The sequence below is a fragment of the Xyrauchen texanus genome, chromosome 20 (assembly GCF_025860055.1).
Source record: "Xyrauchen texanus isolate HMW12.3.18 chromosome 20, RBS_HiC_50CHRs, whole genome shotgun sequence".
In the NCBI taxonomy this organism is placed as follows: domain Eukaryota; kingdom Metazoa; phylum Chordata; class Actinopteri; order Cypriniformes; family Catostomidae; genus Xyrauchen; species Xyrauchen texanus.
The window spans coordinates 7,539,542-7,555,040 of record NC_068295.1 but is presented as its reverse complement, the minus strand read 5'-3'; the positions used below and the strand labels follow the sequence as shown (position 1 = coordinate 7,555,040).

General features: G+C 37.9%; 1 protein-coding gene across 4 annotated transcripts in view; it reads right to left on the bottom strand.

Annotated features, from left to right (window-relative positions):
• LOC127660415 (regulator of microtubule dynamics protein 2) overlaps positions 1-15,499 on the bottom strand; it is a 43,742-nt gene that overhangs the window by 16,432 nt on the left and 11,811 nt on the right. For all 4 annotated transcript variants that reach the window (XM_052150618.1, XM_052150617.1, XM_052150622.1 and 1 more), the window contains exons 3-5: positions 4,116-4,290; positions 3,938-4,040; positions 1,893-1,953 (exon numbers count right to left, since the gene is read on the bottom strand). In XM_052150618.1, coding sequence (XP_052006578.1) covers positions 1,893-1,953; positions 3,938-4,040; positions 4,116-4,290 — 339 coding nt within the window. The remainder of the gene's footprint in view (positions 1-1,892; positions 1,954-3,937; positions 4,041-4,115; positions 4,291-15,499) is intronic.

Below are 15,499 nucleotides of genomic sequence, written 5' to 3'. Positions count from 1 at the left end.
TAAAGCTCCTTTAATAACGTTTTGTCATGAGTGTCCCGAGATGACACTGTACATGCCAAATTACATGGGGGCGAGTAAATAATGACAGAATTGAAATTTTCAGGTGAAATATCCCTTTAATGCCTTTCATGTTGAATTTTTTTTATAAATAGTTAAAGGAATAGTTCACCTAAAACTGAAAATTCTGTCATCATTTACTCACTTTCATATCATTCCAAACCTGTGCAACTTTCTTCCATGGAAAACAAAATAAAACGTTAGGCAGAATGACAGCCTCAGTCAGCAATGCGACCATGAGGAGGTTACCCCATGTAACTCTACCCTCCCTAGCAACCAGGCCAATTTGGTGGCTTAGGAGACCTGGCTGGAGTCACTCAGAACACCCTGGATTCGAACTCAATCCAGATGAGTGGTAGTCAACATCAATACTCGCTGAGCTAACCATGCCCCATCCCTGTAACTTTTCTAATGATAAAAGGCAAATATCCATAAAACGTATTATATACCATTTGCAAATATGCAGATATGTCGCTTAAATAGATGTAATTCACGAACCTAACGAAAATACACCATTTTCTTCCTATTGAGCGCTCATCTAAAATCTTCCACTGAAGCATGTATTCTACCAGCCAGAATCAAAAACTTTAGGATCAGGTTCAAAAGTTCCTCACATTCACAAATCATGATGGTCACTCCGTAACAATCCAAGCAGGCGATCCAGGCTGTTTAAAATGTCACGAGATTGAGGATCGCACTTGATCCGCATGATTGTCTGAGTGCAACTTCAAGGCTGCATCCAAAACCTGCTGTATACGGAGGTACAATGAAAATAAGGTGCTTTTCAAACTGATCGGAGACCAGTTTCCTTAAGAGTTTCATTCATTCAAAACAGCAGTCAGTTAAGCCATTAACTGATTAGGCAGAAAGGTAGCAAGTCAGTTGCCTACATTTTCGGATGCAGCCCAAGGTAAAAGCTAATCACATGTGCTGTAAGTAAATGTCTTGTTCACTATGCTCTGTATGTACAGTTGGTTTTATTTGCTATTTTTTGAGAAAATATGATTGCTGAGGTGGACATCCATGGTTGCTGGATTACTGTGTGTAGTGTTAGTTCCTTCTTCCTAATATATTAACAATTTCTTCATGTGCAAATTAATTACTAAAATTTGATCACTAAACAGAAATCTTAATAAACTGCTATCTACCATTTAAAATTAGGGCTGTCGATTTAACGCGTTAAAGAAATTAATGCAATTAAATCGCAATGCCCCTGGACTGCAATAAGGAAGATTCCTGAGAAATGCAAGCTTGTAGTACCACCTGTTTACTCCAGAGGGCAGTAAGTGAAACTTCAGCTGTGTGGCAACGCGCAGTTCATACAGTGAACAAAACAACCCTTCAGCAGGCAGCACAACACAAGCATGCATTACGTTCTTGCGTTCAAAACACTTGATGGAGCGCAAATCCGAACTAAGGGATCTCAAGAAGTGTTCTAAGTATTAAACTATATTTAACTTGACACAGTGACATACAAATTTTATGTTTATTACGCAACGCACCCGAGACGCTACACAAGGATGTCTAAAACGCAAGTGTACATTGACGGGTCCTTGCGATTAAATGTGATTAATTATTAGGGACACCATGTAATTTTAATTTTAATTGATTGACAGCCCTATTTAAAATACAATATTATGTTTTAGTTTATATAAGTACTAATTAAGAGTTTTTATCTATTTTATATTTGTTATTTCTTATATTAAACAGTGTGATATATCGGCATGGTCTCAGCCTATCTGCCACCCTGCTATCTGGATATCGGCATTGGCCATTAAAAACCCCATATCGGTCCACCACCATTATGTATAATGTATATTTATGTACAAACTCACCACTGATGACTTTCAGCACACAGTGGATTGATGGAAATTGCCTGTTCACCAGCCTTTTTCCCTGGAATTAAAAAGACAAACAAATTCAAACACATTAACAAGAAATACAAAAGTATAGCAACATCCGATCTGTACACTACTGTAGCCTACATATCAAACAAAATAAAGGCTCACTTTTCAGAAGAACTGATCATACATCTGCACACAGCTGGACTAATATGACACACTTCCTCTGCTCTCACTAAGTTCTTTCAGGGCCACTGAAGGTTTAAATAGAAGTGATAATTTATCTGCTTCCAAACTCTTTGACATTGAAGCCTTCAAATAGAGAGCTGACTGGAGAACAGTGATTAAAGTGTATTAGTGAAGAAGGATTAGAAACTGAACTAGTTGATCCTGTCCCTCTATACAAACAAAGACTGAGCTGCTATTGTGTTGCATTTAATTGTAAGGGACTCACATCTCGCTGTGACTCAAAGATGAATAGAAAGAGAGAAAAAGAAGGCAGAGATGGCAAGAACACCCAGATTAATAGCAAAATATAGGGCAGGCGGGCATACATAACTTAAAGACAGCAAACAAAGCCCTTCAACCCAACTTTAGGTAGCTAGTTATGTTTTCGCAAACAACTCAGAGGAGCAATCTGGGGTTATAATGTAAATTCCTATTTCTTTTGAATTTTGAAGCACTGCTGTTTTTAAATTTCCGAGAGTTTTTTTTACAAGCCAGAGGCCTTGGGTGTTAGTCCTATTTGCATGAAATTTAGCATTTAACATTGCATAAATCTAAAGACCATTGTGACAAAAAGTTACAAAATAATTTTTATTTTCCCAGTCGTATTGCAGAAAGTGTGGTCTCTTTTGACTAATTAAGTTATCAGTTTCTGTAGCTAAGGGATGCTTTACCTAAAATAATCTATATTTAAACAATAACAAAAAACAACATTCATATACAAGTGGATGTCTGAGCCTGATCTCATAAAATGTACGTGACAATGGCAAAATGTCTGCAAACCAAAATTACATGCTTCATTACACATTTGACTGCAGTTTCCTTGTGAAATTTCCAGCAGGGGGCACCAAAAACGAGTGAAATTATATTATAATCAGATCAGGTTTTTAAGGTGAATATAAGATGGAGAGTTTAATGAGTAAAATGTAACTTCCTAACCTAAAACTTTAGCTAAACCTAACCAATAGTGTTCAAAAATATAAATGAGATGTGAACAAAACAGACATCCTTACTCTAAACAAACACCTAAACCTAACCAATCCTGTTTTAAAGACAAATTCGGCATGAAAAGCACATTTACTGAAGCAACCACATAATTTTTTGTCGCTTCTATAGTACTTTAACTTTTCCTCTGAGTGTCCTTGGCAGAGCTCGAGGCTCTGTCTCACAGTCCAAAGTCCAAAACAGATGAGCTAAAGCTATCGTGCAAGCTAATTATGTTAAATGTAGGTGGGTCTGTAAAACACGTGTTAAAATGAATCTTTTTCAAATGATACATTATAGTAAAAGTGTTTTGATGTCATAACATAGCAGGGTGTGAGTTACAGAGAGAAAAATATGTGTTTAGGAAGTCATAAACAGCCATAGTACCCGTGAATTGTGTGAAAGTGTGCAAAACGTATAGTTGCTGTACCAACTCTAGAGTTCATTTGCAGCAAAATGTAGAAAGCGGCACTTACAACTCAGTTTGAAAGAAATCTTGTTATAGTAACAAGTATAAGTGTTTTTAAAGTGTATAAACATCTCTGGGCAGCCTTTCTTTATTAAACAACCACAAAATGGGCTAAACTGAAACTTTGAAAGTATGAAATGTTCATATTAAATTCAGATTTATTTACTTGCTGTTTCACATGATTACATTCTAACACAAGTGTCTGCAAAGTACTTATATTTTATAAGTGTCTGCAAAGTACTTATATACATATATTTATCTATTTTCTAAATAATGCAAGGCAGTGGTCTCAGAATTGTGTATACCTGCATAAGTTTTGTTTGCATGAATGTCTACCTGTAAAGAAAAAAGCTATAATTACCGCTCTCAGCGCAGCTCTTTTTCTCTGCAAGGTCCACGGCGAAATCATGGGCATCTGCATATGCTCTGGACAGTCTCCAAAGGTACTGGTCCTTCTGCTCAAACTGTAAACACAAACATAAAGCAAGTCTCTTAAAAGTTTATGTTTTTATCTATATGCCAAATGTCACTGTACGCACCTCTCCTTTCCTGTCCAGCAGAGCATCCAGGCCTTGTGCTTTCTCTGCCCCATTGCATGTGTGCAGTCGGTCTGCTTTCTGCAGCAGTGCTGTGAGTTCATCGACTGGTTCATGCACCGACTTTCCATCATCTTCACTTTCCTCTTCCTCAGAATCTGTCAGTGCAGTAATATACCTGCAGCAAATAGCAGATAGGACAGTTAATAGTACAGTTAGGTTGTAATTTCACTTTTATTGTAACGTTTGGTAGGTGGATGATGGTTTCTAAAGAACGTCTTTGTGTACATACGTACCCTCGGTTCCCTTAGATGAAGGGAATGAGACATTGCGGTGAACGCTTTGGAGGAATTTCTTCTCCGATGACCTAGTTTGGCAATGGTGTTTGAGCCCCACCCCTTTAGGCGCACAGTTGGCCTATACAAGCGTGTGCGAAAACACCATTCCTTCAGAATTTTCTGACTGAAAGTAAAGAACGCGTCGCTCGTACCTCAAAACTCTGAAGTAGTAGTGTGGCCAGGTTTCACAATGTCTCATTCCCTTCATCCAAGGAAACCGAGGTTACGTATCTATTTAGTTCTCTCTACATTGTGGTAAATGCTTTTGGGGAATGGAGTCCCCAGCACTACATGACATCATACCCCATGAGATACACCAGGGTATAAACATTTGTAAAAGAATATGTATATGAGGTCACGGCCTGCCAGAGGGTGACTTATAACAATATATTTCAAGTGTAAAGAATAATGAATAACCCACATGGGAAATTAATCTTATGCTGGGGATATATATATATATATATATATATATATATATATATGTATATATATATATATGCATCTATATATATGGTGTTTAAGCCCACCTATAGGTATATATATATATATCCCGCCCATAATAAGGAGCTCGGGCTCACCCACTGGTGTTGGAATAGCAAGCTCTCTAGCAAGCTCTCTAGACAGAGAGGACTCACAAAGCGATGTAAGCCACATCTAGGTGAAAAAACCTCGCACAGGTGTTCTGCAAAGGGCATCCTACTATAAAAGCATATATCCTGTAGGGTTACTCAGTTTGTCCATGCCCATGAAGACACCATAATTCTGGTTGAATGTGCTTTCACACCAATAGGGCATAACAAACAAATGCATCGACTGCTCCTGATCCAAATTAAATGGTGGGGGAAAGAAGGCTTGTAGGCAGACCACCTGAGCCCCGAAGGATGTGGATAGAACCTTATGTTGAGTTTACACTACAAGAATTTATGCCAGATTTTCGCTCACGGACAGTTTTGTGGAGATCGCCGACCAGAGCCTGAAATCGTAGGCAAATCGAAGCTCGCTCCCATGAGCGACGATCGCAATGCATGAATTATCAAAGCCGCGGTTTGAGAGAAGCACCGAAGCGTCGCCGTTGTCAGTGAGATATCTAGAATGTTAAATATCTGGACCTGTCTGCGATTCAAAATCGTGCAATGTGAAATATGTTTTGACTGAATGCAACTGCAGTGTTGACCTACAGCCAATGAGAGCGCAAGACACAGGCACAGGAAGTTTCAGTGTAAGTAGTCCTGATGTATCTGTAATAGAACATCAACTAGCATATCAAGAAAGTCTCATTGGACTGAAGAAATTGAGGAAAAATTTGTGGAACATTGGCAGGAGCACCAATGTCTATTTTATGTTTCATCTGAACTGTACCACAACCGGGTGGAGAAAGAGAAGTGTTGGAGAGAAATTGCAAATTCTTATGGACAGTCAGGTAAGCAAATAGGTACATTTTTCAGTAGGAGATACTTTTTTTAATTTGTAACCAATAAAATATATGATGCCTTTAGGCAATTAAAAACATACACATCATATTCTGAAATGCATAACATATGATCATGCATTTGTTTTCGTATCCCGTATCACTTCTCCCGTGTACTCTGTTGTGAAACATAATTTGGAGTCCAGGCAGACTCTTCAGAGATTCATCAATAGTGAAATGTTTTGTAATGTGTTAACCCCTGTCGTGGATTCGTCGTGCAATTTGAAAATGCTACGACTTCCATGACAAGACAGACAGTTGTGTAATATGAATGGTACTATGATCCGACATCTTTGAAAGTCGTATAGTGTGTAGGAGGCATTAGGCACATAGCCTTTCTGGGTTGACAGTGGCTTTTGAAAGACCCAGCCCAAATACCAGGCATGAGCTGTCAACCGACAGTGCCTGCATATCACCCACCCATTTAACTGAGGCCTGAGACAAGTGCAGTCTTAGAGAAGCACACACAACTCCAAATTACAATGGTTCAAACGGGGGGCTTGCGAGTGCCTTCAGCACCAGGTTTCGCCCAGTTTGACATTGCTATTTGTACAGCCTGGGCCTCAGAGTAGTAAATTCCCATGCTCGCACAACAGAGCCTCTGATCAGGCTAATAATAGAGGTAGATAAAAATGCACATGCCACTCAGCGAGAACTGCATCGATACACTTCGAGTGTGCGGAGAGCCAAGGAAAGAACTCTGAATTAATAAGCTGTTCCCTCGAATGCGAATCTCAAAAACAGCCTGATACGAGGTGCAACTCGTAAATGAAAGTACTCTTGCTTCCTTTATTGATGCAAATCTGTCCGAGGGTGGACACGCGGTAAGATCTGTTTTTTAGATACTGTTTTGAATAGAAGCCTGCCGTCTTACTCCTGAACGGATGACATCGGCTGAAGAATCTTTGTGTACACAACTGTTCGAAACAATCTCTATCGTGTTCTCTGCGAGGAGATTGTGAGTTCCTGCATGCAACATAGGTGAATCCCGAGCCAGGACCATAGATGACCGAACGCAAGATAACGGGTGCGTCGGTAATAGCATGAAGGGCTTCTTCAAGTGTGTGCGCCTCATGCAGTGCAACAAGCTTTTCTCTTTATGAGAACATCCTTTATTTAAACAACACACAGAAGCAACATTTTGTGTAATATCCAAGTCCCAACGAACTCCGGCTGGGAGGGGGAGATAACTGAGAATCTTTGTGTGTCTCATGAAGGCATCACAAGCACTTTTAAGAATCATTCTTCATATAAAACATCACATGGAAACAAAAATCCATGTAACATCCCGGCTAACTCTGGCGGGGAGTGGACAGCATATAATGTGTGTCTCATAAAGTGAATGCTTTCTGAGTGTGAACCCTCTGGATCTAACACAGAGGAGGTGGGTGGGAGGGTGCGGAAGGCAGGATCATCCCTCAGAACGAGGTAGCAGAATGTCCGGAGACTCGTGCAGCTGCCACGTTGATCTGTCGGAGCGATGTGTCGCTTGCATTAACACTTGCGATACAACATCTTTAAATAGGGAGAAATACCCCCGCTTGGATGCTATTTTTCCATTGAGAAAGCTGACCTTCAGAAAGCTGACAGTATCTCTGCTTGGGTGTGCACACGCACACAATCTCTCTCTCACTCACACACACACACACACACACACACACACACACACACACACACCCTTGTTTATCTAATAACTTGTTCGAAACAGCACAAGCCGTGATTCTATTTCTGAAGTGACATTTTTGAATTACTAACGGAGGCGTGGACGCATCATTTGATTTGAACCAGCAACGGCAAAGTCCTAAACGACTTGCCAAAACTATCAATTATATCAATATCAATTCCATTGATTACGAAAACAAAAACATAATGTGAAGGCCTATCATTAAGTGCAAATTGTCATACAAACCACCACTACCTGATGATCTGTAAGGGTGTTTTCACACTTGGTCCATTTCAGGGGTCTGAGCACGGTTCACAGGATTTTTGGCCCATATGTGAACAATCCAATCAATTTCAGAACTCTTTAAAGCAAACCAAACCGTTTCCATCTCGGGAGGTGGTCTGAGTACAGTTCACTTGCAGCCTGCGGTTCGGTTTGCTAATAATGTGCATTGTGAACACAAAGTGCTCTGGGGCTCTCTTGATTTGCCCCTTAGCCTCTAAATTCAGTATTATTACAATAAAAATACAATTAATTCAGTTTAATGGACTGCTTTTCGTAAAAGAAGTTGTATATTTACAATATGTAATACAGTTCTTTTTTTAGGCTTAATGAAAGAGCAATTCAAATGACATGCTTAAAACTTCAACAGGATAACACACACTTTGCTCTCAGTCTGTGCATTTTTGCCCAAACAAATGGCCAGAGGTGAAGGAATTCAATCCAAGGCCAAGCAAAAATTGGGTAATCAACATCCAAATTTAACAAGGCTGTTTTTACATGAAGGTCTAACTGATGTAGCCAGTAATGGATATAAGTTCGTAAAATGTTTACATACAAAACATCCACTTGGTCTATATACACTTAAAGTGGAGCAATTAACTGTTTATTGGCACCAGTGGATTACAAACTGACACCTGAAGGTTTTCGTGTAAAAACACTGTGAGGGTTGTTTATTTCTCTCACAACAAGGCACGCAATACCTGCATAACATTTACAGCCTTCAAAAAAAACACATCTTATTTCAATAACTAGAAGTATGCACTCAGTGCTCTCAACAGATGAGAGTAAGTGTTTAAAAACACAGCGTTAATTACAGGATCATGTCTAAATGAAAGACTTGAGTGAGGAAAAGTGAAAACATAAAAGGGTTCCATTAAGAGCTGGCACCAACAGCATTTGCGTCATCTGTGGTTCAAGAGAACATTTGAGACTTCGAGCGGTACTTCTGCAGGGATGTGTTGGAGCTGGAACCTCCAAGGGCACTTAAACATTACACAGATGGAGGGTGCTCATAACAGTCAAAGGAGATCATCTACCACCCCAGGAATTAAAGAAGGTCTTAGCTGTTTATAGCTCCATTGATTGCGCCCATATCCACTCAAAACAAGAATGTAGTTTAGAGTCCTCTATAGTTTGTGGAATGTTTATGATGAAATTCATGTAGTTATAAACCCATTCCACTGAATACAAAAGGAGATGTTAAGCAGAATGTTCACACTGCTCCTTTCCATACAGTGAAAGTGAAGGGTAACCAAGGTCTGTTAAGCTCCTCTGAGGGTGTTTATGTTTGGTAAAACATGTAAACTATCCCTATAACTTTTTTTTTATTTCTGGTCATTTTAAGACAAAGGCATTAGACTATTTCCACAATTCCCTCGTTTCGCGACTTGTGAGTGTATTAAGGCAAAGTTGTAAGCATTTCTGATTTAAACATCAGTAGCAAAAACAGAGTAAGTTTGTAATTTTGATTGATTTCCATTAATCAGTTCACACTACACAAAAAATGTCACCACATACAATTTTTTGGTGTATTAAAATATTTTTGTAAAACAAAAATATTAACTGTAGATAAATAGCTGTTTATTACTATTTCTTGTTATATTGGTGAATGAAAATTAAATTGTTTAAATATTATTCTTCCTTGTTTTTCCCAAACTGTTTTTCTCTAAATGAACATGCCTTGATAACATTAAATGTCACGAGGAATACAATTTCCCTTGATATTTTGTCATATAAAAGGTCTTTCTTCTATAAAAACATACTGTAAATTTCACAACTCAAAACTTAATCCAGAATGCAATAAAAGCAATTATTGAAACCAAGCTGCAAAATCGCCCTGTGCTCTATTTCCGCAATTTCACTACATCACTAGGAGGCCCATTAATTTATGACCGCTTCTACAGCAACAACATCAATGCCTACATTACATCATTGCACCCTTGGCCCCACCCACAAGGGCTCAGTTTGGAAACAGAGAGCGAGCAGGATGGACAGGTCTAGTGTGGCCTACTAACTATTCTTGAACACCAAAGGGGACCCATCTGGACAATTTCTAATTATTTTTGTACATACACATTCACTAGACAGATGTCTTTGACCGTTGTTATGTATTTCATGCTGCTTTTAAAAGACTTTACAATTCAGAAAAGGAGACCCTGTTTCATTCAGCTGCTGCATCTTATTGTTTTGAGCACAAACGCATCCTGGGTGCGTTCTTGCGCCCATCTGTGCTATTGTTAATTGTTGGTGTATGCAAACATGCACTAGATGGACATCTTTGACAGTTTTTATGCATTTCCGGGGATGTGCACCTCAGTGTACAATAATACTGTAAAGTATCTTGTTCATTCTGCTTTGGAGTATGTATGCAAATATATTTCGGCTCATATCAGCGTTGATTGGTTGAGAACCAGTCATAATACGATTCAAGCTATACAAAGGAACTGTTATTGAAGCATGGGGCTGTAAAAACTCTACTGGACCTGATGGCAAAACAGTGAGTAACAGTTTCATTCATAAATATTTAATGTCATGACATTTTGATAGTTAATGGTGCTGCTGTGCTTACAGTAAGTGAACAATTTTATATATTCAGATGCAATGTGTTGGATGTGCATTATGTAAACCCTAAAATGTTGTTTCATAATGTTGTGGAGCTTGTTCATTCCCTTCCGACTGAGTTTCAAACATGGCTGTATTCGAGAGGCTGCACGATGTTGTTAGCCAATCATAACAGTGGGCATTTACATTGAAGTTTTAAGGAGGCTCTTAGGCCAAAACCGAGCAGTTGAGGGCCAGAGACAAGGTGGAAATTTTTCATATATTAACACATTATGACTGTTTTGCTGCAAAAAAAAATGTTATTAACATTATCAGTGGACCTCAGGAAAGATAATAAAATTCTAAAAAAATAAAGAGTATGTCATGACCACTTTAAACATTTTGTATTTACTTGGCTACTTGGTTGTTCAACATTATGGTTCCTCTGATTGAGGAAAAGCCCACTAGTTTAAGCATTTTCAGAGCAATTAAATAAATTCTGAGATGAATAACGAATATCGTAAAATGGTTGAAAATGTTGAGAAGCTAAATCTTTGGGCCCATCTGATTGAAGTTGAATGAAGTCCTCTCTCTGTCTGAATCATCTTGCTTTTGTAGATTGCAGTTTAAAGGCAAGTCATTTATGTTCAGAGTAAATAATTTGAGTAGTTGAACACAAAATGAGATGTTAGGCAGATGTTAGCTTCAGTCACCCTTCACTTTAATTGTATGGAAGAAAAAAAAAGATGCAAAGGAAGAAAATGGTGACAATCTGCCTAAAATCTTCTTTTGTGTTCCACAGAAGAACGTCAAATGGGTTTGGGTCAAAATGAAGGTGAATAAATAGTGACAGAAGTTTCATTTTTGGGTGTATTATCCCTTTAAACACGGACCTTATTATAAATCTAAAGCCACCATTAAGAAACTATTCAAAATTCCCAAGGGAACCATTGGCTTAAAAATGCTTATTTTATATGGATTATATGACTACAAACTTAACAGCCCCATTATGACTGGCAAAAGAATATATGAATGACTTTCCACTGTAAATCTGCACTTGAAATGGATCCAATATTTCCATTTGCCAAACGTTTTTGTGTGTGAAAGGCCACGTGGGAGATTTGCTTTCTATATGTTTTCATTCATACAATCCTTTATCCTCTCATTCAGCAGCTAAAGTCTTCCCTTCTGCCCATTGAGCACATTCTCTCAGTGGAGGTGTTAATGAATGTTGCTGAACATGGAAATAAATCAGCACATTCCAGCACTGAAGCTTATCTTCTCATTCCTATGTGACCCTCTCCTGTCAGCTGTTTATACACTGTAAATGTATCGCATATCTCACTGGAGGCAAAGAACACAGTGTCTCATAAAAATTTGGAAAATAAGACAAATAAAACTATTTTTTTTTTAACTAACAGCCTCCATAGTACTATAATTAAAGTTAATGTGATAATACCAGCCTAACATATTCAGAACTGGTCCACGAATCAGAATTAGTGGGTCAAACTGGCACAAATAAATGGACTAATTATGAAGAAACCTACTCACCACCCAAAAATCTCAATTTTCGATCACGCTGAATACAAAATTTACTTGATATTACTTGTTCTGAGAGTGGACCGGCTTCGTTTTGTTCGCCTAAAAATTAATGCCAATTTTGTTGTGTATTAAATAAAAGATACTCAAAATACACTTTTAGGCCACATCTGCACTAATACGAATACATTTTCTCTACGTTTTATCCTTCCGTCCACACTGAGACAGCGTTTTTGAAAAGAGCTTTTCAAAAACGTTCTCCCAAGTGGATACATTTTAAACGGCATCTTCGCATTGTAGTGTGGAAAGGGGATATGAAGATTTTTGAAAACTACGAAATTGTTGTCATTTGACGCAGTCATGTGATCCATTCAACCCCAAACAATTAAGATGGCGGTCTATGATGTAGTGGCATTGTTGTGTCTGTTATTCACTTTGATAGTGTTGTTAAAGATAAATGTCACTTTGTACAACCTTTATCATTGCATTTCTTCAAAGGCGACGGGAAAGATTTGCTGTCTGGCGACGGAACACAAGGACAACTGGGTTTCAAACCCTACATAGAATGGTGATTTTAGACATGTGCAGGAAGGGGATTTAAGTTTTCATAAGTTTCAGTGTGGATGAGAAACTTTTGGAAAATGCTTGAAACCGACAGTATGGAATGAGAGCGTTTCGAAACTGAAAACGGCGTTTTTACATTTATACGGATTAATATGGACGTAGCCTTAAATTTATTATTGTAGCAATTATTTTTGTCAAAGCAAATTAAAAACGCATAATCTTGATAATAAATGCATTGTGTGTGGTTGCGCACAAAGTTTTATTAGGCCTATACAATAAATGATTAAAAAATGAATTTTGTTTAGAGAGACCCAAAAGAGAAGCAGTAAAAGTTTGCACTGCCCAAAGTAGGTTTTCAACCAGAACTGATTAAAACTCCACCCTTTAATATGCATAGCAAATCTCAGGCACTTCTAGTTGGAGATTTGTTCAGGGGGAACTTGGTTGCCATCCCAACAGTCAGTGGCTGTGCACACATTCAGATCTTCACTTCAATTCAGCCCCCTTGAGTATACAAAATTCTTTATTTCTGTGCAATGGTACCAATCCCCACAGCTCAAGAGAGGTGACAGCATTTGGTGATTGTTTTTGCATTTGGTGATGCTAGTGGTGCAGAGAGTCAAAAAGAACTTGCATTCCTTTTGTTATTGTGCGTAATTCAAATGTGAATGTTATTCCAAATAAAACAACGATTGTCTTCGTAATCTTTCATCAAAATGTAATAACGTGCTCTGCCTCCAAAATGGCTTTCCTTTCCGGATAATGTCACAAACCCCTCTTCCTTTTATTTACCCCATTCTCTCAAACCACCTGTCTCCATTGCAGTAGGTACTGCCAACTTTCACCATACAATCAATCAATTCCCAATGGATAAAATTAAGTCTCATCCTACTTTTTTTTCCTTCATGTTCAATATTGTTTCACCCAGAAGTACAGTGCAGTTAATTACAAAAAGTTTAAATGGAGTCTGAATATCAAGCGATTCAATCTGAATTAATTGTAGAAGTTTAATACTTAAACTTTAAAAACAAGCCCTGGCCAAAATGTTTCAGGAATATCAATACAGTGCTGCCCTTTGAAGAATTATTTTTAGAGTAAAAACACAAGGAAGTTTCTTGTCATAGCCATGAGTATCTGTATGTCACACCTAATTGAGTCTGCACATATAATCCTTCACAATCTGCACAATGATGTACTGTCTGCATTTTAAAAAACAATTCCTATATAGCAATACTGCACAGTCTCACAAATAAACGTCACAGTCCATCTAGCAGAACTGCTTGCAATTGTCTTGAGTTCATTTATTAAAGTGTGCATTCATTCATCTCCCAGACTGAGAGATCTGACCTGTCTGCCTCTATATAAACAGTTTTTTTTCTAAATCTACAGCAATCAAAAATAATAAATGGTATCATTTAAAACAGGCAAGTTTTAACATCCATAGGCGAGCTATGGCGTGATTATGCTCCATTGCTGTGGGAACGGTGACAGAAAACACAAGTTCCTACTTGAGGCGGTAAAAATTACGCAGTGATAACTCAGCAGTCACTACTTTAGATACTTTAGATTGATTGGCCCCTGCTTAAAGCGAAACTTAAAAGAGGAAACTGTTTTGACAGATAAAGAGATGAATCCCGTGCGGCTCCAGGACCAAACCACACGTGCTCCTGAAATGTTCTGCTATCAATCGCCGCATAGTGGTATTACTGGAATAGTTCACCCCAGAATGAAAATTGTGTCATTATTTACTCATCTTCATGTTCTAGTAAACCGTTTGATGTTCTTTCCTAAATGTTCTTTCAGAAAAGGTACATTTTTGAAGAAATGTTTTAAAGAATATCTGTTTAAGAGTACTTGAAGTATCTGTAGTGTCAACCAAAGACTTAAAAAAAATAAAAATCATTATTCGGAAATGCCAGGTGCTTTACAAAATTACTTAAAAATAAAAAATAAAAAAAACAAAAGGTTAAAAACAGTGATACTATGAAAAATAAACATATTTATTCTAAATGGCTTCAGGAGCAGAATTTAGTGAGACTGGAATGGACTTGTAAGTGCTTAGTGCATTTAAATGAATGACTGGAGGCAGTGGAGTTCACCTATACAGATGACACATGATTTGAAAATTTCATCCAAAACAATCTAATCCTCAGAAAACCTTACAGATATTAACCTGCTCTCTCCCTGAATCATGCATAAGTTATGTGCACCTGTAGTGGGAAATATGACTGAAATCATATATCACAGTATGTGTGAATTTATTTAACAGTAATCACAATAGATACTTTTTCTGAAAACTCAAAAAATGTTTCTACTAGTAATCTCCAATGAAAACTTATTTCAAGTCATGAAAAAGCCGATCACAGTGCTATTTCCACCACATCTCAAATTCTGTATTGTGTTGTATTGGAATTCCATGATGGAAATTATGGTAATGGTTTATTCTGTATTGTAGTGTATTTCACGGTAATTAACATACACAATATTGTTATTTTGGGCACTTCAAAATACTGTAAATAATTCTAGATAACTTTTAAGCCAGTTTCTTATTTTTCTTCTGATCGCACAGTATTTTTAATTTTTTTTTCCATCAACGAATCAAGATTCACAACAGTCTGATGTTAAAAACAAAAAAAAATACAAAATGTTTGCACTGCCCAAAGTAGGTATTCAACCAGAACTGATTAAAACTCCAGCCTCTAACCTTTAATATGCATAGCAAATCTCAGGCACTTCTAGTTGGAGATTTGTTGAGGGGGAACTTGGTTGCCATCCCAACAGTCACTGGCTGTGCATACATTCAGATCTTCACTTCACTTCAGCCCCCTGGAGTATACAAAATTCTTTATTTTTGTGCAATGGTACCAATCCCCACAGCTCAAGAGAGGTGATAGCCTGATCCTGAAGGAGAGTTCTGCATGGAATCTGTTTGAAAACAGTGATTGTTTTTGCATTTGGTGATGCTAGTGGCGCAGAGAGTCAAAAAGAAATT